Here is a 23,120-nt window from a genome sequence, read left to right as displayed (position 1 = left end):
TATATGAAAACATCTTTAACCTTCTTCTGTTTCAGATTTTCAAACTTGGGCAACACCTGCTATATGAATGCCATTCTACAGTCATTGTTTTCAATTCAGTCTTTTGCTAATGATTTGCTCAAACAGGGCATCCCATGGAAAAAAATTCCACTTAATGCACTTATCAGGTAAAATTCTCTTTTTGGGAAGGCTGTTTTCTCCTTCATTACTGAGAAACTTGTAATACTGAAGCACCTTTGTAGAGGGTAATATGCATGTGCAGGTAATAAAAGAGGTCCTAGAGCTTTCTGTATTTTGGAGTTTTACTTTAGAAATAGGAAGTAGGCTCTTAAAACTTGCAGTGCTGAGTTACAGGCATTCTTTTACTGTGTTTCTAGTGTCAGAGTGAAATGTTTTGTATTGCTTGTTTTGGTGCCATGTACCTCAGTACAAATGTTTTCAAAAAGCATTTTGGGTTGGCTTTTTTCCCCTCATTGTAAAAGATGTATCAGGAACAAGTTTATAGAACTTAATAAGACTTTTCTCTTTACCTTAAAAGATTGTGGATTTTTTTTTCATTTGGATCCTGTTTGATGATGGCCTCAACTGAGAGATCAAAATACTTGAAATGGAAAAGGTTAATTATATATGAGATATTTTCATACAGAACCCCTTAACCACTTATCACAGGAGAAAAGCTTTTAGAAACTCTTAAAATGAGGTATGAGTTTGAATTTGTTTCTCTGAAGTCCTGGAAAACCAATCAGTGTTTCATTGCCTTGACTTCTGCAGACGTTTTGCCCATCTGCTTGCTAAAAAGGATGTCTGCAGCCCGGAGGTTAAGAAAGAGCTGCTCAAGAAGGTGAAAAGTGCCATTTCAGCTACTGCAGAGAGATTTTCTGGGTACATGCAGAATGTAAGTACCATATTGTCTGGAAACAGTTAGGTGTAATTTGTTCAGTGTTTGGACTGCACTGAATGCCTGTCAAGCTTCAACTCTGACAGTGACTTGAGCTTTTGATTGAATGACAGTGAGTGCCTCATGTTTGTTAGAGCAGAACTGCCTGAGTATTGCTGAATGCAATGAGCTAAACAGACTCTGTGTGTTTGAAAGATACAGAATGAAGTCATAAAAATCACTTTGGTGCGTTCACCCTGTTTCTAGGACGCACATGAGTTCTTGAGCCAATGTCTGGATCAGCTGAAGGAAGACATGGAAAAGTTAAACAAAACTTGGAAGAGTGAACCAGTCCCTAATGAGGATAACTCACCAGGACGTGCTTCTGATGACCTCTCAGCCACCAAAGTTTATACATGTCCAGTTATCAGTAACTTAGAATTTGAGGTTCAGCATTCTATCATATGCAAAATGTAAGTGTGCTTGGCAGCTTTTCTCACACTTACCTTAGAAGATTAGGAAGTGTTGCCATCTGATGTGACTTCATCTGCAGGTTGTAACCAGAATTAAGAAGTATGTTCTTGCCCAGAGCTGGATATTTAGAACATATTCTACAGTCTGGAAGTGCTGTAAACCTCACACCACGCTGTCTGCTGCTACAGGCCTTCTTTAAACAGGCTCTTACCACCCAGTTCTTACATACCCAGTGGAAAGCCTTTGTGCTTTGCTCTTTGTGTATGAGAATAGAGGGAAAAGGGGGTTTCAGCCAAGTAATGTTTCCTCTTAAAGAAGAAAAGGGGAGAAGCCATGGTTTTAATTTGTTCTTTTCAAGGGCTTCCAGACAATTGCGTTTTTCTTCTCTCTTTCTATGTTATTTTGGAAAAATACGTAAACCAGTATGTCTGGTCATTCACTGCACGTGACCTGTGCAGCAGATTTCCATACAGGATGCTTCATTCCACAGAGTTTTCATTAACACAGAGATTTGGGAATATTACTTTGTGCATACTCCATTAGTCCCGTAAATAATTAAAAGTAAATTGCGTCCAAGTAATAGTCATGGAAGACCAATGACTCTGGGGTATGTGTTGGTTGTTTTTTGGGTTTTTTTTTCAAAAATAGCATAAGGAAAATGAGTGGGTTTTGTTGGTTTTGGTTTTTCAGATGGACTTTCCCATTTTGTTTCTAAATACGGCTTGAAAGTATTTCTGGGCTTTCCTTTCTGCTGGGCTGGACTTGCTTTTTTTCTCCTAAGAATTCTGAATGAAGAAGACGTGTTCAGCTACATAGCAGTCACTTTCATTTCCTGTGTACCTGACCCCTTGCCTCTCCAGAGCCTTCTGTATTTTTTTGTTCTTGCCCTTACACAAATGTTTCAACTTTTAAAGCCTCAAAAAAGAAATTCCAAGATCCAGCTTTGTCATAAGCACCAGTTTCATTTGTGTGACTAAAAATAGATTGATCAAGAGACATGTATTCCTGGGAAGTTACTTTACCATAAAACACGTCACTTGTCATTAATTTCAAGTATATTTTTCATCAGACTTGCATAAATGTGTTTCTTTTTTAGGTGTGGTGAAACGGTGACTAAACGAGAACAGTTTAATGACCTCTCCATTGACCTTCCTCGGAGAAAGAAATTGCTTTCTTCCCGATCCATCCAGGACTCTCTTGACCTCTTTTTTCGCGTACGTAGTTTGTGGTTTTTTGGTTATTCATTGCGGAGTATATGTAAGTAATCTATATATGGAAATGCTGATTGTGCAGCTGATTATTAGTGTCTATGACAGCAGTTGCAGCCACATGAGGTAATGAACTTTGCACTTTTTTAGACTTGTCCGTTAACAGCATACAGGGGTTTTTTTTGTAAAATGCTGTGTAGGAACCAACTGATCCTTACAATACTGATGTGAAATAGATAAACTTCCCTATTTTGTGCTGAAAGGGTTGAGGCATAAATGAATACAAAGGAGAGAAGGGAGGCTGTCAGATTGAGGTAATCACTCAGGAATTGCTCCTCGCTCTCCTGGGCTAGGATGCTTCAACAACTTATGTACCAGTAGTTGTAGTATTTGGATGCTCATTTTGTAAATAGAGCTTCAAGGTGAGGTTACTGAAAGCCACAAATGAGCCTTACATCTGTGAATTAGTGTTATATTCTGTCATATCTTGAGACAAACCTGTGGGTTTTCTCCATTTACAGATAGTGCTTTCAACGGATAAAATATTTGATGTGCTTACTCTTCTAAAAGCTGGTGCAGATCTTACAATTTAAAAAAATTCTTGCAGTTGTAATGGTGTCATTTGGCCTCACTTAAGGCAAAGAGATGTAGAAATGTTTGATGGCCAAGTCATGTAATTTCAGCAAAGTGATGCTTCCCCTTTTGCTGTCTGTTCAAAACTGGTGCAGCACATCTTTGATGAGTTTAGATGAGGAACAAAGCTTTTCAGGAACAAAGCAGAGGTTTTGAACAAGAGGGAGAAAATTTCATGGCACTATCCTCCATCATAGGTTACTAGGAAAAAAACCCAAACTCTGTGTTTGGGAGGGAAAACTATAAACCTCTCAAGATTGTCCCCTGTCCTTGGAAGTTATTTGTCTTAATGGTGGCTAATTCACTGTTTTCCAGTAAACTTGCAGGAAAAGTTACACTTGTATTAGTGGATATGCTGTCAAATTTAAGCTCTGCTACCTGTCCTTTTATTGGATGCCCTCTTTTTAGGTTATGTTGAATGAAGGTGACTGTAATTTTGGGGGTTACTGCTGTTTTGAAGACTGTGTGTGACAACCAAGAGCAGTGTGCTGTTTGTTGAGATCTGTTTGATGTGCCTTTTCTTCCACAACTCAGTTCTCTGTTCTGTTACACAGGCAGAGGAGATCGAGTATTCTTGTGAGAAGTGCAATGGGAAGTCTGCTGTTGTCACACACAAGTTCAATAGGCTTCCCAGGTAAGTGCTGACACCTGTTCCTCTTTCCTGGAAGCACATGTTACAAAAGTGCAGTAAAAGTCCCTCAAAGAGTAAAGCTGGGAAGACAAGATGGACAGGACGTACAGTGGTCAGCATGTGAGGAAGGTGCAGCTGCACAGACAGCAGTCTTCATGCTGTTCTTCAGTTTCCCTCTAAAGAAGTTCTCTTGGGAACCGGGTTTTCCCTTTCCTTGGGGTTTCTGGGATGTGAATGAAGCAGGAACAGTAAATATATTGTGGAAGTTTAATATTTTGTGCTCGTCTGACCTGATGGGCAGGACTGAGTTGGAGGCATTAGTGCCAGAGGTATCTAAAGGGTTTAGCTTGATTGGTTAGTGTTCCCTATGTTGATGCCTGTTTGCTCTCTCAGCAAGCATGGCACCTTGAAGGGTAATGGCTTGCTCAGTAGTTTCTGACCTCATGGTTAGGTTTTTAGTACATTATTTAGAGTGGAAATGCTTGGAGACAGAGGTGTAAACCTCATGGGGATGTAAAGTTAAGAGAGTCTTGGATGATTTTGTCTTGCCTCTGTCCTAGTCCCAGGTATACTGAAGTCAGTAACTTGGTGCTTAGCATGCATTTTGCTTACGCAGTGTATCGATGGAAGCACTGCTAAACCTTGTTCAAGTCTTTTAATATTAGCACAACACAAGTGATGATAGATCTGCATGATTTAAATAGACAGTACAAAGTGCAGCATAAGGGAGAAGATTAAGTGTAAAGGCCTTTTCAGCTTCCTTATACTGTTGTGATCAAAAGCTCTTTCAAAGAGAAAACATCATGACAGATAAACCAAATACACATCATGTACTGAGCACATTTCTCCTCAGTTTTGGGCAGATGTGTGATTCCTCCATCATAGACTTCTATATCTGGGAATGATTTACTAGCATCCCTGCCTAGAATGGTAATACTTCATTGTTTCCTAGCTCTCACTGTGTAGTAGAAGCGAGTTTGGTAAGAGCTGATTGCTTCTGCTTGACTGAAGAGCAAGGCGATGCACATAAAGCAGGAAGCCTTTTGAGTCAGCAGTCCATGCTCTATGCCATGCACAAAGTTGAGTGATGGACAGGAGAGTAATTACCTGTCTTGCCAGATAAGACAAGGATAGTGTTTGCCTGCCTCCCTGAAGTAATAATCTGGTTTGGTCCGGTGAATGCATTTGGTAAACAGAGTTACTTGGATCTTGAATAGGTTTTCTCTGACCTCGGTCTCGAGATTAACATTTATCCTTCTCTCATCTCTCTCAGGGTCCTGATTCTTCATCTGAAGCGATACAGCTTCAATGTAGCATTGTCTCTCAATCATAAAGTTGGGCAGCAGGTGGTTATTCCAAGATACTTAACCTTGCTTTCCCACTGTACGGAAAGCACCAGGCTGCCACTGACACTGGGATGGAGCGTCCATTCTGCAATGTAAGTGTACAACGTTCATCCATGCCTTGTTAACCAGGTATGCCACAAAGCAGGCAGTTCTCAGACCTCCTCCAGAGGATGTATGGGCAAGGAAACATTAAAATCATGCGGCTTCAGGTGTGTGCTGCTCACAATGATGTTGTCATAAGGACATATATAGAAAGGAAGCACTGGTTGGTCAGGCATTATCTAGGGAATATTTGGTAAGATAATATTCTTCATTGTCCTTGAAAATAACTTTCTGTTCTTTTTAAGAGCTCTTCTGTTAGTAATTTCTAGCATTTTTGCCTCTCAGTCTGAAATAATGTAGATGGCCTTTCCCTTCGCAACACACTTAACTCTGCTTAGAAAACATAAAATCCTACCTTTCCCTGCTCATTTCCACTCGCACCTCCTGCTGTCATTCATTTTTCATTGTCTTTCCTGTGCCACTGTAGTATCTGAGCCCGTCACATGCTGAAAATACTCTCTGCTTTTCCCTGTGACAATTATTTCTGTACATCTGCTTGTCCTGAGGCACAGAGATTAAATGTGCCCGTTGTCACACAGGAAGTCTGCGGTGGAATAAAGAACAAGAAACCCTCAGGTCTCTTGTAATCTCTGACCAGTGACACAGCCAGGGTATCCCTAGTGAATTAGGACACATCTGGTGTGTATGTTCAGCAGTGTGACAGGTGGTGGTGTGCCGAATGTTTAGTGTCATTTGAGATGTAAGTGGATGATTCCCAAGGGTTTGCTTTAACCGTAGAAATCTTAAACACAAGAAACAGCTTGTGCTAACCAGAGCCAAAATACTTGAAAATAGGTTCAAAACAGCTTTCCAGTGTTACTTGGTTTTTAAAGTCATTGAAACCATTGTGATTGACCTGGGAGTGGAAAGGTAACTAGGCTGGAGAGAAGCAGCCCTGGTTTAAGGGGGAAGATTAGAAAAGCTTTCTGCATTGGCCAGCATCTGTTGGATAGATGTGCAGTGATAGTGATGAACTTTGAGGAGCCCGGGAAAGGATTAAATGGAGCAGGAAGTCTGATTAGAAGAATCTAGGTAAGGGAGGAGAAATGAAGACGTGGGATATTCCAGAAAACTGGCTGGTCCAGACAGCAGCAGGAGACTGTGGTTTGGGAGCAGGAACTCAAGTGTTGGTGGGAATGAAAAATAAAGGAAAGAGTTGTCTTGACATGGGAACCCAGAGCCTTTAATTTGTGAGCTTGTCCCTAAGGGTGCCTCACTGAGAAGCGAATCAAGTTTAAAGGATTATATATGGTTTTGAACAACTGTTGTATATTTATAACATGACCAAGTTATTACTGTAAACCTAAGTAATTAGCAAGTACATAATAGTATTCTGGTGGTTTCTTTGGTAATGATTTGCATGCATAGCAGACAAGTAAATACTTATTTTTTTTAAAGACTGCAACTGCTGCAATAAATACTTTGCTTTTTTAATAGTTCCCGTCCATTGAAAGCCTCCCAAATGGTGAATTCCTGTACTGTAAGCACTTCCACACCTTGTAGGTGAGTTACAGCTCTGAAATGTCCATGGCCTGGGGTTTTGTGATGTAATTTCTATGGCACTTTAAAATTTTCTAGTTGTTGTTTTTAATATTTCCACTTTTTGCATATGTTTTCTATTTTTATATAGTGGCAAATTATTCAGCTACTGCCTTTATTCATATCTGAGTTTTATTGGTGTTACATGCTAGCTGAAATTAGCATCAATGGTACAACTTGCCTAGTTGACATGATCACCTTAGCACTTCTTTTGAGAGCCTTTGGGGACCTGTAAGTAAGTAAAGATGATAATTTTTTTCAAGCAGAAGGCTGAGAGTCAGAATGACAACTGGATTTAGTTTGTACAGATGATTTGTCAGTTATCTTAAACCAGCGTGCACATGTAGTTGCAAGTCACATATATAAGAATCAAAATGGTTTCTAATTCTGCAGCCTAGCTCTTTTTTCTATTCTGACTCAATGGAGCCAAAATGTGTGTTTCGGGGACAGATGGTTTGTTCCTTTAGTTTATTTGCAAAGACGAGAAAGCACTGGTTTTATAGGCAGTTTTGAAAGGGCAGTTTTTGCTGCAGTGATAAATGTGATATCACACTGAATGGCTTTGCATTGTGGAATACTTAAAGACCAGAGTTTCTAATCAAGCAGAAATCATGACTTCCCCAGACTCCCTTGTCTTGTGTTCTAAAGAAGCAAGAATTCATCCCGATGAAAGACCAAACAGGAAAACTGAAATTCAAACTTGTGCAGATTTGTGCTTTTTGTATCCTGGTAACGATGTGGAAGTCCTGTATCCAGCTTAGTAAACTTAAGAAGTCAAATGGTTTATGCCGAATTCTGCGTGTTACTGTGGGCTTGGCTCAGATGAGTACTGTCGGGGATTGCAAGGCAATGGAGTGCAGAATCCTTGGCCCTTAGAAGCAAGAGCCACACACTTAGTAACTTCTAATGTTGTACAGTGCTATCGAAGGCTTCAAGTAGGTATGTCAGTTAACCCAGTAAAATATACCTGTTCTGAAAACCTGCCTGCTGGTCATTGAGTTGTCACTGTCAGTTATTGCAGTTTGTTCTCCATATGGTGCTGCCCCACAATGTGAGAGCCGGGTGGAAGGCTTCTTTCATGGTTACTTCGAAACATGTGTATGATACTACAATGCTATGAAGTCTTATAGCCATGTTTTTAATTTACAGAAAATATACTTTCAAGTCAAAGAGCTCTACAACACTCTATGTAGATTCTGACAGCGATGATGAGCCATTGAAACGCTCTAGTGCCCATAGCCAAAGGTTGTGTAATGTACAGAGTAGAGATCAGCAGCAACTGCAAGAAGAGCCAGACAAGGTAAGGGAGAAAACCACAAACTTTCATATTCTAGATCCTCTTTGTGCTCTTGTCTGGTCTGTGCTTTTATTAGCATAAACAGTGAGTGAAATTGATGTCAGATAATGGGTTTTTTCTCCTAATTAGCACTGCAGTGCTGGAAGGGAATGCTTTGCTAATTGACCTCTCTGTACAGTTGCCTTAAGTTCCCACTGGGAACAGAGGTAATTGCATTTGACTTTTCAGGTTATGTATACCAGCTGCTTAGCAGTTTGGTCAGTCTTTTGGGCAACTTTCACTAATAATGTTCGTGGGCTGAAGTATAATGTGTTGTCGATAATAAAATTATGCAGTAAAGCCGTTGATTAAATTAGATCCAGTACAAGTTGGGCTGAGCAAAATATTCATTTGAGAGAACTTCTTGCACATACAGTCTATGTCCCCTTTCAAGTGTGGCTTTTAAAATGCTTTCAGAATCTGAAGCTAACAGTTTTTGGAGGCGGACATGTAGAAGTGTGAAGAGACCAAGTTCATTGGTGTGTGGTGCAGTTAACTCCAAATTGCCTTTGAGCTCTTCCTTGTGACTAGTCTTAATGTTGCCAAGAATTTTTTTGCCTCTGTCAGGGCAGTGTATTAGCAGGTTAGATGAGTTGTGTGGGAAGGAATGATGACCCAGAAGGGAAAAGAAGCAGCTTAGAGGATTATCTTGCAGTACCAGTTTCTTCTGTTAAGAATTGCAGGCCTAGTGCTTAGGACAAGTGTCCTGCACCTCTGCTTCTCTAAAGTTTTTGACAGTGTTCATGGGGTTATTTTAATCACGCAGAGACTCATGGTCTTGATTATGACATTAAAGGACAGGTGTAAAGCCGGATGAAGTGCAGTAGGTAACAAGAAGAAGGTATCTGTAGTTTCTGATCTGATGGAAAGCTCAAAGCAAGGATTCAGTATTTAATAAATTATAAAATACATAATGAGTATTAAGTTTTCAGAAGTCCAGAGCTGGGAAGGGCTGTGAGTTTGAAGCTCACAACTACAGATAAGAATGATAGTGACAAATCTGAGAAACTGCATAAAAATAGGAGGAGGAGTTGTTCAGTAGGAATAGGCTAAAGGTGCTAATCTTAGCAAGACTAATCAACTGTAAATGTGGGATGGGAACAGCTGGGAAGGCAGTTGGACCTTCAGAAAGGGCATGAAAGATGGCAGTTGGTGACAAAGTCAGATGGGTTGAAAACAGAAGTATTTAGACTGTAGCCTGCACATTGTGTGGAGTAACCTTCCTTTTTTAATTCAACATTGAGCTTTACTTGGAGGTCTGTATTCAGATTTGGGCTCAGAGTTATAGATTAATTGGAGAGAGGCCAGAGGAGAGTAACATGAATGGTCAGAGGTCTAGAAAGGAAGAGCAGGCAAGTGGTTTTTAGTTTGGTCTTTAGTTTAAAGTGTAACCTAAGCTCAGGACTTGTGACTTCAAGGAAGAGAAAGAAATTAATAAAAACATTTGAGCTGTTTTCTGTGCCCGTGGTGGATAGAAAAGAAAACTAAATTGCAGACAGTAATTTTCAGATTAAATGTTAGGGAACACTTCCAGATGCTCAGGATGTGTAGGGATGGAACGGATTGCTTTGGGAGGAAGCAGAAAACCCTTTCCTGAAGGTCTCAGGAACAGGGTAGGCAATTGCTGTTCCGAATGGCACAACTCTACCTGGCTGCAGCTGGGGGAAGGAAACAAACTTGTCTTTGAATTGTCTCTTACCTATAGAAAAGGTATTACAAACTGTCCTAAATAATTCTTCGAGTTTTGTTAGTGAGGAAGTGCAGGTAGACTCTATCACACAAGCCCTGTGAGTGCAGAAATTGTGGGAATAAAGCCTATTAATTTGAATAACAAACTAATTACAGGCTTTACAGCCTGTTGTGGAAAAGAGACAGTGATGGTGGTGATTCCACATAAATGAGTTTATTCTGTGGCCATGCACATTGGCCACTTCTCAACCACAGATCTGACCAGGCATTTGATACCATTAAGCAGGTTCTCTGTCCTTTGCCATGTTGTCCTGGGAGACCTGGTCCTGGTCCTTGGAAGTGGCATTACTGCTGCTGCACCATTTCCCTTGATATGATTCTCATAGTGGCTGTGGATGGGGGTGCATTAAGGGCTTGGCACTCACTTTGTATGGATGGTACATCCCCTGCCAGGCACTGCTTGCAAAACATCCCTGCCATGTGGGAGAACAGCTGGAACAGCATCTGCATACAGCATTGGGTTGTAGGGGCAAATAGCAGTTATCCAGTTAAAGTGGGCAGAATTGCAATTCCTGCGAGTTCTGTCTCTGCAGATGAAGTACTATTTGAAGTACTCCTTAAAAATGCTTATTTAAAGCAGCCTGTCTTAGAGCCTAAGCTACTTTAAATCTATGCAAATAGTGTCTAATAGAAAACTTGTATTCAAATAATGCACAGATGCTGCCAAGTCTTTAAAGTCCAGCCATGGAATTAGTGGTGGTTGTTGGCAAAGAGCCTGGAACTAGGGTTTGCTGAAGAGCTGGACCAGTTTTAATGTCAGTAGTCTACAGGTGCAGAGAGAGAAATCAGAAAGCTTAAAAAGCAGGTACTCTGCTTTCCTTATTCAGTGCATAAGTAGCTGTGAGGAGAGAGGTTTAAATTTGTCGCTTCTAATTCTTAGAGGGCATAATGTCTAGAACAAGCAGTTTAGTTGGCTAATTCATTTGCTAATCTTGTTTGATAAGGCAGTTTTAGTTCAGAATGTTTGCTGTGTAAAGCTAGTCTTCATCAAAAGCCATCATTGTTCATTTTAACAAAGTTGAGAGCCATCCAAATGCAGTTTGGAATAAGACCTGGATTAGTACAGTCTGACAGAAACTATTTTACCCCCCATTTTTAGCATAATATAGGAAAAAAATTTTAAGGATATGGTGAATTGTGTAATTGTGTAAATATGCATACATGGAGGTTAACGTCCTGATTAACAGTTCATATCAAAATGACTGATGTTGCTATAATAGTTGCAAATCACTCTAGTGTAGGAGTTGATGAGCATCAGTTTTAGGAAAATAACTAAAAAAAGAAAAATTCAAAGTAAGACTGAAATGTTTTTTCCTTCTTCCAATTTAAAGTTATTCTGTTCTCCTTGGGAAAGAATAATTGCCCCTTTCCCTAGGTAACTGTTTTCTTACTTGGTTTGCAGAGTCCTGCCCTTCCCCTCTATCCCCATCAAGATTTCATATGGCAAGTCTGCAGCACCAAGCCTGATTTTAATTGCTCTTCATACCAGACTGATTTCAGCTCCTATTCTTCCGTCCCTATGTTCAAGTTGAATTACTCTCATGTTGCTCCTTCACCCTTTGTTAACAAACGTGCCGTTTCCCTGCTTGTATCTCAGCACTGACTTGCCAAAGGCTTGAGGATTTGTCAGAACCTAAAGGGGAAATATGTGTTGAAGGAAAGGAAGAGGGGAAAAGTTATCTTGTGTATGTTAACCCACAGGGCCTGTAAAAACTGGTTGTAATTTATATTTAAATGCTATTCCTTTGGAGTGAGTGTAACTGCAAAGGTTGTCTGTCTATTGAGTCTCATAACTGTCTGTTGAATGCTGACAGAGCCAAGGTCCTGCTCCCTGGGATTAATAAAATTTAAAAAAAGTCTCCACAGAAATGTAAAGCTGATGTTATATACTTGTTTATTCAAGCACTTAATGGTAACTCCATTCATCTCTAGGGTTCAAAAAGAAGTAAAATGGAGGGTGATAAACCCGAGCTGAGTAATGCTAGTTTTGATGGGATGAGTGAAGATGAACTGCTAGCAGCTGTCCTAGAGATTAGCAAAAGGGAAGCTTCTCTGTCTCTGAGCCATGATGAAGATAAACCTACAAGCAGCCCAGACACTGGTTTTGGAGATGATGAAATTCAAGAATTGCCAGAAAACCTGGATTCTATGGAGATGGAGAAACCCAAAGCCATATTAGACTCAGGTAAGGCAAAGTAGCCATCTTAATTGGACTATAGCAGGCTAGAACAGCTTACTGGTAGCAGCAGGTTAGTAATGTCTGATGGCTCTGCTGGATTCAAGTGCTCTGCTGAAACTGCCTGACTTCCTTAGAGTTTTCTTAGAGCTTCCCTGTGTATAAAGCATTAAATTCATTGCATTGTGACAATGTGTTTTGATGTATGTCTGTCACCTCTCTGATGAAGGTAAGGTCATCTCCACAGTTTATTTCCGTGTTTTTTTCTCTCTTGATTAACACATGCTTCCACTGTTTCATGTACCAGACAATTCAAGTAACTTAGATTTGGCCATGTCTAGAACTGAATCTTCCTTAATCAGAAAATATTTTCATTTCCATAGTTGTTGCAGCCTGGGCAGCACAATAGCAGTGCTCACATGGCTGCTGTGCAGGAGTGATGTCTGGGGTGCATAAGACTAGAATGCTTTCGTAAATGCAGTTATTTTGTCACTAGTAACTAGTGGATTTAACTTTATCTCTGCATTTTTTTCTAGAACTTTTTTTATGTGAGAGCCTGAGACTCAACAAGTGAGTGATGGCCTCTGACCCAGAGACACAGTGAAGTACCAGGAGGAGCCTGTGTGATCTCAGTGTGTAGAAATTGAGTCTCCCTTTAGCCAACTGAAGGAAACAGAAGTATTTTATCATTTGTTGTGTGCTACATGCTTTGACTCACGTTTGTATTCCACTAGCATGGAAAAAGAGGACCATAATATGCTCTGGTCCTCTAAACTCCAGGAGGTGAAACATTAACAACAAAATGCCCCACTATGACCAAAAATTCCACTTGTTTCAGTGGACATCCCTTGGCAGCCTTGATGTTGGGAGGCAGTGTGTAAGAAAAGTTAAGTCTGTGATCAGCATGGTTTGTACCCTCCTTTATATGTGCTAGTGTTGTTTATGGTGTTGTGAGAGAGAGTGGTAGCCACATAATGTGTCTCTCTCCAGGTTTTCTTTGGAAGGTACGATGTAATTATGTGAAGGCTTTTTTGTTACACTTAAGCAAAAAGTATGTGTTTAATATTATATTATTTTCTGATTAAGACTGCAATTAAGCCTTCATATTGCATTCAGCTTTCTGTATTTGACTGTGCATGACCAAAACCCACAAGCAGTACCCAGAACACACAGCTGGGCGTTCGTGTGAGAGATGTGTGTGTTGAGTTACCAGTTGCGGCAGCTGAATGTAAACACTAGAGGTTCACAGTCCAATGTTCTGTTTAAAGGAAACTTAATTGCAAAGAATGCTTTCAGGCAAGTTGATTCTGGACGTGTTGATTTAACTTGGTCCGTTTCTTGTTACTGCTAGTAATAAACACTGAATAATTTGTGGTGCTTTGAAAAAAGCCTAATTTAGATATGACAGATGTTTTTTTCAGCTACATAGTCCTCAAATAATGGTTATGCCAGTCGAGTGAGTATTTCTTACAGTGGAGGTTTTTAAAGGTCATGTAATTCTGTTTTGTTTTTCATCTTAAGAGGATTAGACTGATGGATTATGGTTCTGGTTCTTGTAGTCTTGTATTTAAAGGCTCACAGATACTGAGACTGCCTTGTGTTATCCTTGTTAATAACTAATGAGCAGATATTGAAGTCTGCGTAGGGCAAAACTATGACATTTCACGTGTTGCTGCATGATTGGTGTTCAAGCAGGTCCTGACACTCAGTTTCAAGCTAATGGGAGAATCAAAGTGTCCTGCAACTGCAGGAGGTATGTGCAGGGGTTGAATGAATGTTCATTCCAGAGGTTCTGCATAGAAATTCTGCCACTTTAAAGCCAGTTGCTTTAAAAGTAAACTGAAAAGTTATAATCTTTGTGGCACCTTTAAAGCTATAGATAGCATTCACAAGATTAGGGCTCTGACCTGAAGCAAAAGGTTAACAGATTTAAACAGTGCTCGAAATTTGTGCTTTTCTCTGTTTTGCATATGATTTGGCTTTAATTGTGGCTTTGTCTGTAGTATAATATGCAATGCAGATTTTTGTAATCCATGGTTTCTTATCGGGAAATTCAAGTGTCAGCTTCATAGCTGCAGAAACCTAGTGGGGTGTGGCTTCTTGCTTTAGTTAAACTTGCTGCTTCTGAGTGAACATAAGAGGCTAAGAAGAGAGCAGGTTTGGGGTTTAATCAGATGGTTCCTTGTGCACCTATTAAAATGAGTGTTAAGACTGTGCTTTGGAGTTTTTCCATTTGACTCTCGTGTGGGTGTTTTAGGGCTGGTGAGCTCTCCCTGTCAATAGATGTCACTGTGCTGCAAGGATTGTGGCGATTTAAAGAGGACTTAACTGGTAACAGAAGACCCGGGAAAGCGCAACTTACTTTCTGATTCCTCAGGTCCTGCCAATTTCACTGAGATAACTAAAGATTTTGATGAGAATAAGGAAAACAAAACTCCAGAAGGCTCCCAGGGTGAGGTTGACTGGCTGCAGCAGTACGATATGGAGAGAGAGAGGGAAGAGCAAGAACTTCAGCAGGCACTGGCTCAAAGCCTTCAAGAGCAAGTAAGAAATAGTTTGCTTCCTTGAGTTATCTTCCCCAACACTGGAAACCTGACAGCTAAAGTAATTGCGTGTGTTCAGGCAGTTACTGCAAAGGGATTCTGCTGCTTTTTTGAGATAACCAAATAGAAAAAGGTTTGGGTTTCTTCTAGCTCCAGTGTCAGTAGAGCATTGACACTAGATATATCTGGGCATGTTTTGTTTGTGCTTTGAACACTGTATATCACATCACAGACCCACAGGTTTTTCAAAGTTTCCATGAACTTTTTTACACTGTCTTGTCACATTATATTAAAAATGATGATAAACTGCAGTAAACTGTTCCTCTGTCACCAAGAACGCAGCCCACCTTTAGCTTCCCTGGCAGTTGCTTCTTGCAGCGTGTCATGTCAAGACTCAGTGAAAGGGGAAGGTTTCAAAGCAGAGGCCATGTCAGGTCAGGTTAAAGATTGTCTGTCCCAGCCTTGTTTCTGGTACTAGCAAGTAGGAAATGCTTAGTGAACAATATAGGAACTGAGCATTTTTGTGATCCTTCCCTCTTAACAACTTGGAAAAAAGATCCCAAATAATTTCGTCTAAAATAAGTCCTTTAAATTAGACTTGGAAAGAACTGGGATCTCGGGGGGTGTGCTAACCATCTGCATTCCACTTGAATTTCAAGACCTGTAACTGATTTCCACAAGTTTAACCATTCTGGTGAGAACAACACAAGCTCTTAGCTAGGTCTTTAAATAGGTGCCCTTGTCTGCTCTCTATTAATACCAGAGCTGTCATGGTTTTCCCTATGAGATCTGATGTTTCCATGGCTCTTGAATTTTTTTTTCCCCTCCCATTACTCATTATGAGGTGCTGGTTGGTATGTTCCATGCCAGATGTAGCTTTGATTCAGCGATGCTGAGTAGTTTAACAAAGATTCCCAAATGCTTTAGAAACAGTGAGATAAAAGGCCTCATGCTAATAACATAAAACTGCCCTTTGAGTGTGGTTCTGCTACAGTTCTAAAGCAAAAATCTGCTATTCTAATGATTCAGGCATGGAAATGCAGTAGCTGTGGTTATCTTGATTTGAAATACAGAATTGGGGTGCTGTGTTCAGGTGTGCTGAAAGCATTCAAGCCCTGAACTAAAAAGCCAGCTCATTAAATATTGTTGGCTGGCTTGTAGCTCTGGGGTTTCTAGAGTGGTGGGAGGAACAGGGGCATGATATTATCCAAACATTAGAAGTGTTTGTTGACTTGAGGTTTCTTTGCTACTTGATCATGGTAATATTTTTAATATCTGATTGTTTAGTGGTGTCTCTTTGCATCCTGCCTTTGTGAATTACACCTGTTATGTAGAACCACTGGCTCTGCTTTCACATATCATAAAAATAAAAAGATCTGTCAGGATTTAACACCCCTGTCCTCAGCTCAGGCAGAAGTCTAAATTTTGCAGAAGTGTGAGGAGCTTTGTGTGTGTGTGACAGCTTTCCTTAGCGAAGGGTTGCAAATTCATTCGGATGCTTTTCAAATTAATGATCCAGAGAAAGTATTTGGTGTTAGTAGAGACTTGCTCTGCTGCATACCAAACTTCAGGAGCTTTGACAAGCCTTAATGAAGGTTTGTCCCAGGTTCTGTTGCACGGGGAACATTGGACTCTCGCTGGTTGCAAACATTCCTTCACACAGAACCTTTAATTTACAATGTCAAGTTTGTTGTAGAAACCAGAGCAGCACAGTTTCAATGGAAAAAGAGCACCACAAGAATTTTAAACAGTGAAATGTCTCAATGAGCTAAGTTTTATTCTCTTCCCATTAGGAGGCGCGAGAACAGAAAGAGGATGATGACCTCAAACGAGCCACGGAATTAAGTCTGCAAGGTGAAACTTATCTAACTTGTTCCTGTATGCTGCTGTTGAGGGAAAATTGATCTCTGTGTGTGAGTGCAGCTCCTGAATGTCAGTAAGACAGCTGGGATTCATGTTCTTTTGGTGTGTGCTTTGTTGTGTTTGGCTTTGCTCAAGGTCAGTTTCTCTTGTTCTTGATTGTGAAAGCAAATGCCAGGAAAAACTTACTCTGAAATATTACTTATTTCAGTCTCTTGAGTTTTTTAGTTAGATATAGATATGTGCAATATATTCTATGATTTATAATGCATAGTTAATATTAATTTAGACAGAGCAAAATGGATCTTGAAATTTTGCATTCCCTGCAAAAGCAAGCGTGGTAATGGCTCTAGTCAGAACATAAGGATTATTTCTTACTTGCATTGATATTTTAGTGCTGGTTAATGAATGTGCTGGCCTTGCCCAGGAAAATGAATTAGTGCTATATCTGTCTGATAGAGCATGGGAGGGAGAGAGAGCTCACTGCAAAGTATAGCTGCTGGGGGTGAAAAAAGAAACCCAAAACATACTATCTGTCTCCCCAAATCCAAAGAGCGTGGTAGGCCTCAGGCACTGTTTAACATTTGTGTGAGGCTGGCATGCAAGCCTGGCAGAGCGAAGTGTAACTGAGAAAAATTCTGCTCCAAAGAGGGAGAGGGAAGAGTAATGAAGTATTGTGTTAAGTTATTCATAGTTGCTCAGGCACCTTTAAAGTCCTTCAGTTGTTTCTGGGTGAACCTTTGTCTGCTTCTGAAGAGAAGTAAGTCGAATGCTCCTTAAGCATCCCTCAGCCTGAGCTCTGGCAGACTGTGTGCCCAGTCACTCTCAGGTCATCCTTGATTCATATCCAGGAAGAATTCAAGGCTGGAAATCTTTAATCCTCTTGATTTGCAGTTGCTTGGCTTAAACATGAGCATTGCTTTGCTGCTGTCTCATTTGTAAGGCATCAGCCAGCAGTTGGTCAAGGAGAAGATCATAATCTTGAACACAGAGCTGGTAGCATTTGTCTTAGAAAGGTTCCCAGTGATGTTGTAACTAAAGAATCACTGGTTATCCATTTAGCAATTCCTGTGGCAAGTGCTTCATGCGGAGACCTACCTGAGTGGCTGTTGGTTTCTTGGCTGTAGTCTTATCTTACAGCCCAAGTAAGTGTGGAAACTATCAGCATTCTCAGTTAAAGGGAATCATCTATAAACTTCCCAAGATTATGCTAATCTAGCATTTGGTGATTTAACAGGACAAGCAGTGTGAGAATCTGTTTGGCAAAACATCTCCATCATAGCTGGCGTGATAAGTTTCTTGAAAACAAACCAGAATAAATTCCTGGGCAGTGTCCTGTTAATCTCAACTTCTCATCCACCCAGGACTCCATAGCTTTAATTCAGCTGGTGAAAGCACAGCTACTTCTCCTAATGAGTACTGTACAAAGTCCTAAATTAGTTGGGTAGCTGCAGAACCCCAGGAAGTTTGGAACAGAGTGTACAGGGAGCAGTGGTGCCTTCCGGCTCTTTACAGAAAGCTGCCTGCATTTTGCTCAGCCAAGCAAACTGGAAGTTCCTGTGGTGTGCAGCCGTCTTACCATTGAAAACAATGAAAAGATGCCTGCTGCCAGCAGTAGCATTTTGATGCCAGTTTTAATTCAAAAATGCACTTTGCTAATGCAACTTATAGTTAAAACTGTAATTCATAGCTCCTTGTTGCAGAAACTTAGAGTTCACTGACCAGACTGGCTGTGCTGCTTTTGCTGTTGGCTCTGGCTGCAGACCACTGGTGCTCTGGAGCCAATTGGGTGTTTAAATACCCTTTTATCATCCAGCTGTCATTGCCATAGTGCCCTTTTGGAAAAGTATGATGGAGATGATACTAAAATTAGTTCCAAGATACTTAACTATTGCTCTGACAAGTTGGGGGAGAGAGAGTTTTTATTTGGAAATTCTGGTATCGCATTCTTTCTTTGAAAAGGAAGCTTGAAATTTTATTGTACCTGTTTATGTGGGTAGTTGTACGTCAACCTGTTGTGAATTCCCGTGTGGTCCACAGCTTCTCATGCAGTACCATTGTTTCCCTGCTATCTAGAGTTTAACAGCTCTCTTCTGGACAGCGTTGGTTCTGATGAAGACTCTGGGAATGAGGATATTCTTGACATGGAGTATTCAGAAGCTGAAGCAGAAGAGCTGAAAAGAAATGCTGAGGTGTGATCTATGATTTCAAAAGCCAGCTGAGAAATATACCTATTTTTTACCATCAGTTTAATGTTGGGGGTAGTTTTACAGAGCAGCTGTAGAGTCTAGAAAGGTCTTTTATGTTCAAAAGGGAAAATACAGAAAATTTGTATCCATAAGAGACTGTCCTATTGTGTTATTTTAATTACAAAACAAAACCAAAAATACCCAAAACAAAACAATAAAAAAAACAACCAAGCACACAGCTGCAGAGACCCTCTGAGTTTCTCTAAGATGTGGATAATGTTGAATTTTACACCAGGAATGTTCCAGTGCACATAAAGCACTTACAGAGAGAAAGAGGACAGGACTTCAGCCAGCATGGTAGTTTAGTCACACCACCAGAGGCTTCTAGATGCTGCACCACCAGAACTGAGAGGTTGTGGCAAGATTTTACTGCCACTAGGTGACACCTGACCGTACCCTGGGCTGTGCTGCCGGACACTGGCACACTCAGACTTCACACAGCAGCGCTGTGGAAGTTGCCTGCCTGGAAGCAGTACTGTGTCAAGGGGGAAAGGTTTAATAAGTGGAGTTTCTTTGAGCAGTTTTTTTTTTTTTGTTGCAATTCTTTGTCAAGTTTCTTACCGTTAAACTAAGATGTTTTAAGAGTCTTGTCAGCAATTCATATCGGTAACATTTCCTGGTCAGAGAGGATTAAAAAATAAATGGTCAAAAGCCAGTGAAGACACAGAGCATGGTGCGCACAAGGAGGGTGTTGTCTACTGACATCACAGGTGCCAGGACAAGAGAATCTGGGCTAAATATCTGGTACTAGCCTTCAGATCTGTGTACCATTATCAAGGGTATTTCCTTGATATTTCAGAAGTAAGCATGGTGTTCCTTTTTGGCTTTTCTGTTTATTTGGTGAATTAATTCTGACATCAGTGGAAGTCACTCAGGAAATGGTTGTTTAGAAAACTTTGCAGTGTGGGGCTTGTGTCAGCATCTGTTCTGAGGTCAGAGAGGCTCCTTTGCGTGTTCATTGGCTTGCTGAAAGATAAAATAAGATGGGAGGCTCTTTCCCACCTCTGGAAGGACTCCTTGTTTGGTGTGAACCAGGGTGTCTGTTTCTGTATTCTGTGATTGCATTGCAGCTTTAAGTATGGTAGCCAAAGCTGGTATCACGGGTATAAATCATCTTGTCCACAGGCTGCTTAGAACAAAGGTGAATGCTTTAAATTGTATTTCTTTAATTAGTTAAAGAAGTTTAATTAAAAAGCTTAAATTGTACTACTTTGTTTTTTTCAGACAGGAGAGCTTCCTCACTCCTATCGTCTCATCAGCATCGTCAGCCATATTGGAAGCACATCATCTTCAGGTAAAGGATATCATATTTTATTCTTCATCTCTTATCTAGCTTAAAAATCTGTAATACAGAATTACCATAGCAAAATTATTTATAGAGAAGAATTCAGGCAGCAAAGCAAGTTTTCTGTCACAATTGCTGGGAGGGGGAGCAGGTTGAGGATGTCATGGTGCCTAACTCTGGCATGTGGACAACATACAGCTTATGGGCTCTGTGGAGTTGCTTGTGCTTGTTACCAGCTGACTGTGGGAAGGGTGTAGGGACCAGGATCTTAAGGGTCTTATAGCATTGAAATCTGACACAGGTGGCTGGACCAGGGTATCTAGCTAATCAGTTTACTGGTCACACTGTGACCAGTGTGACAGTGACCATGGAAAGAAAGGTGTCCAGAGATGCTGTGGGTGCCCTATCCCTGGAAGTGTTCAAGGCCTGGTGGGATGAGCCTCTGGGTATCCAGGTCTAGTGGAAGGTGTCCATGCCCATGGCAGGGGTTTTGGAACAGGATCATCTTTAAGGTCCCTTCCAACCCAAACCATTGTATGATTCTCTGTTTTTAAGGTCATTATATCAGTGATGTCTATGATATCAAGAAACAATCCTGGTTCACTTACAATGACCTGGAAGTGTCTAGAACTCTAGAGGCCACTGTTCAGTGTGACAGAGACCGAAGTGGCTACATCTTCTTCTACATGCACAAGTAGGTGTCGGGGAATTTTGGTGCTTGTAATTGCCTGCTGTTTGTGAGGAAGCAGTCTTCTCCTCTTCCTCCAGTTTGTTGGAAGAAATCATATTCAGAATTCTGTGCAAGAATAGCAAAATTGGAGTGCTCTGATTTCAGAGGTGTGGAATTAAGTGTCAGTTTGCTGATGGCACCAAGCTGTGTGGGGCAGTCACAGCTGGAGGGAAGGGATGTGCCATCCAGAGGGACCTTGACAGGCTTGAGAGGTGGGCCAATGCAAACCTCATGAAATCCAACAAAATGAAGTGCAGGGTCGTACATCTGGGCCATGGCAATCCCAGGCACAGGTTGGGTGGGGAAGTAATTGAGACTAGCAACGAAGAAAGACTTGGGAGTGATAGTGGGTGAGAAACTCACCATGAGCTGCAGTATGCACTAGCAGCCCAGAAAGCAAATCGAATCTTGGGCTGCCTCAAAAGGAGTGTGGGCAGCAGCTTGAAGGAGGTGATTCTCCCCCTCTACTCTGCTCTTCTGAGACCCCACCTGGAATACTGCATGCAGTTCTGGTGCCCTCAAGATAAAAAGGACATGGACCTCTTGGAGCAAGTCCAGAGGAGGGGATGAAATTGACAAGCAGACTGGAGCACCTCCCCTATGAAGACAGGCTGAGGAAGTTGGGGCTGTTCAGCCTGGAGAAGAGAAGACTGCATGGAGACTTCATAGGAACCTTTCAATATCTGAAGGGCCTACAAGGGAGCCAGAGGGGGACTCTTTGTTAGGAACTGCAGCAATAGGACAAGGGGTAACACGTTCAAATTGAAGGAGAGGAAGTTTAGGTTAGATAAAAGAAAAAAGTTTTTTACTGCAAGGGTGTTCAAAGCCAGGTTGGATGAGGCCTTGAGCAACCTGGTGTAGTGGGGAGATATCTCTGCCCATGGCAGGGCGGGTTGGGACTAGATGATCTGTAAGGTCCATTCCAACCTCTAGAATTCTGTGATTCTATGATATTACTTAGGGTTTTAAGGGATGCATTAAATCATATTTTAAGAAGGGGATTCAAGGTCTCAGCTGTGCATGTGTTGCACCAAGAGTCACAATGGAGCTTGATGTCTTTTTCTTAAGTGTTGTGGTATTTGTGAATGCCCTTATCCCTGCTCCTGGTGGTTGTGTTGTTGCAGCCATGGTCCCCCAGGACACAGCCAAAATGAGGTCTGTAGGTAGAAATTATATCTTTTCAGGCACACAGAACTGAAGAAGGGGGGTTGTGCCTCAGTTTGTCCCCTTCTTCTGTCTTTACTGGTGCTTGGAGGTGCCAGATAAGACACCTCTCTGCCAGGATCCATGATGCTTGAGTTTGTGGATTAAATCCAGTTTCTAGGGCTGTCTTGTGTAGAGTTGTTGTACATAAGTTTCACTGTTGGCCTTTCCTTCTGTTCTAGGGATATCTTCGATGAGTTACTAGAAACAGAAAAAAATGCACAGCCACTTAGCATGGAAGTAGGAAGATCGGTTCGTCAGCCTCTGTGAAGAGCAAAACACCTTGTTCCTCCTTGAGGAGCAAGGAAGATTCTGAACTTGTGCCAGACACGCAGGAGTAACAAACAGCTCAGGGCCAAAACAAGAGACAAAAGCTAGAAATATGGGACGCTCAGTTTGTGGAACCATCTGTGCGAGTCCTGGGCCTGAACCACACGTTTGAACCTTGACATCCCAGAGTGACCCTCCTGTGGTGAAGTTTTTATTGTTTCTCAAATAATTTTGTCAGCATGGAGCCTTAAAGAGTTGCATCAAGCCACAAGACTACAGCTGCTCATAAACTGATTTAAAAAATAGTGCAAAAAGAGACTCTACTTTAAAAGCCTATTCACCTGTGGGACGTGAATGGCGAAGATTTACATATCACTTGGCGCTTTTGTTTTGGTTTGGTTTTTTTCCTCCAAGAGCAATTTCAGCAATAGACTCTGTAACCTGGCGTGTGTTGTGTTAGTAATATTCACTGGAAACCCAGATCACTGAGTAGGCTCTTGCTGGTTGTCTGGCTTACAGGCGTTTTGGAATCACTCAAGCTGATGCGTTGTGACATTCATGGGTTTGTGACTGCTCTGCTGTGTACATGCGGTTCCAGGAAACAAACTGTTGGTGCTGTGGAATGTATTGATACCTGGTGGCAGCTCTATCGGTTTTTTACACCATTCACTGTCATCTTCATTTAGATGTGAGATTATATATATGTGATTTCTTTTGTCTTGCAAATTTTATTATTTTATCTTGTTTTCTTTATGAGGATGTTGCATCAGTGCCGTTTGGAGAGGCAAAGTCTCTCGTTGGGTGTGCGGTGTTTCACTCTGGAGCTGTGTTGCTTCGGGCTGCTTCGATGTGACTCGGGGGTAGCTGAACAGCTGGAGCAGACAGAGCAGTGGCAGAGGATGAGCAACA

The 23,120-nt window shown here is 41.2% G+C and overlaps 1 protein-coding gene across 1 annotated transcript in view; it reads left to right on the top strand.

Moving 5' to 3' along the window:
* Window positions 1-22,211, top strand: part of USP37 (ubiquitin specific peptidase 37) — a 32,395-nt gene extending 10,184 nt beyond the window's left edge. Inside the window, exons 9-23 of the mRNA XM_009077702.1 lie at window positions 36-167; window positions 772-895; window positions 1,145-1,350; window positions 2,448-2,565; window positions 3,747-3,826; window positions 5,097-5,261; window positions 6,709-6,774; window positions 7,960-8,110; window positions 11,828-12,080; window positions 14,449-14,615; window positions 16,408-16,468; window positions 18,551-18,666; window positions 19,948-20,017; window positions 20,564-20,702; window positions 22,124-22,211. Coding sequence (XP_009075950.1) covers window positions 36-167; window positions 772-895; window positions 1,145-1,350; window positions 2,448-2,565; window positions 3,747-3,826; window positions 5,097-5,261; window positions 6,709-6,774; window positions 7,960-8,110; window positions 11,828-12,080; window positions 14,449-14,615; window positions 16,408-16,468; window positions 18,551-18,666; window positions 19,948-20,017; window positions 20,564-20,702; window positions 22,124-22,211 — 1,936 coding nt within the window. The remainder of the gene's footprint in view (window positions 1-35; window positions 168-771; window positions 896-1,144; window positions 1,351-2,447; window positions 2,566-3,746; window positions 3,827-5,096; window positions 5,262-6,708; window positions 6,775-7,959; window positions 8,111-11,827; window positions 12,081-14,448; window positions 14,616-16,407; window positions 16,469-18,550; window positions 18,667-19,947; window positions 20,018-20,563; window positions 20,703-22,123) is intronic.
* The last annotated feature ends 909 nt before the right edge of the window (window positions 22,212-23,120 follow it).

This window comes from Acanthisitta chloris, unplaced genomic scaffold (assembly GCF_000695815.1).
Source record: "Acanthisitta chloris isolate BGI_N310 unplaced genomic scaffold, ASM69581v1 scaffold37286, whole genome shotgun sequence".
NCBI lineage: Eukaryota > Metazoa > Chordata > Aves > Passeriformes > Acanthisittidae > Acanthisitta > Acanthisitta chloris.
This window is presented reverse-complemented; position numbering and strand designations above follow the sequence as displayed.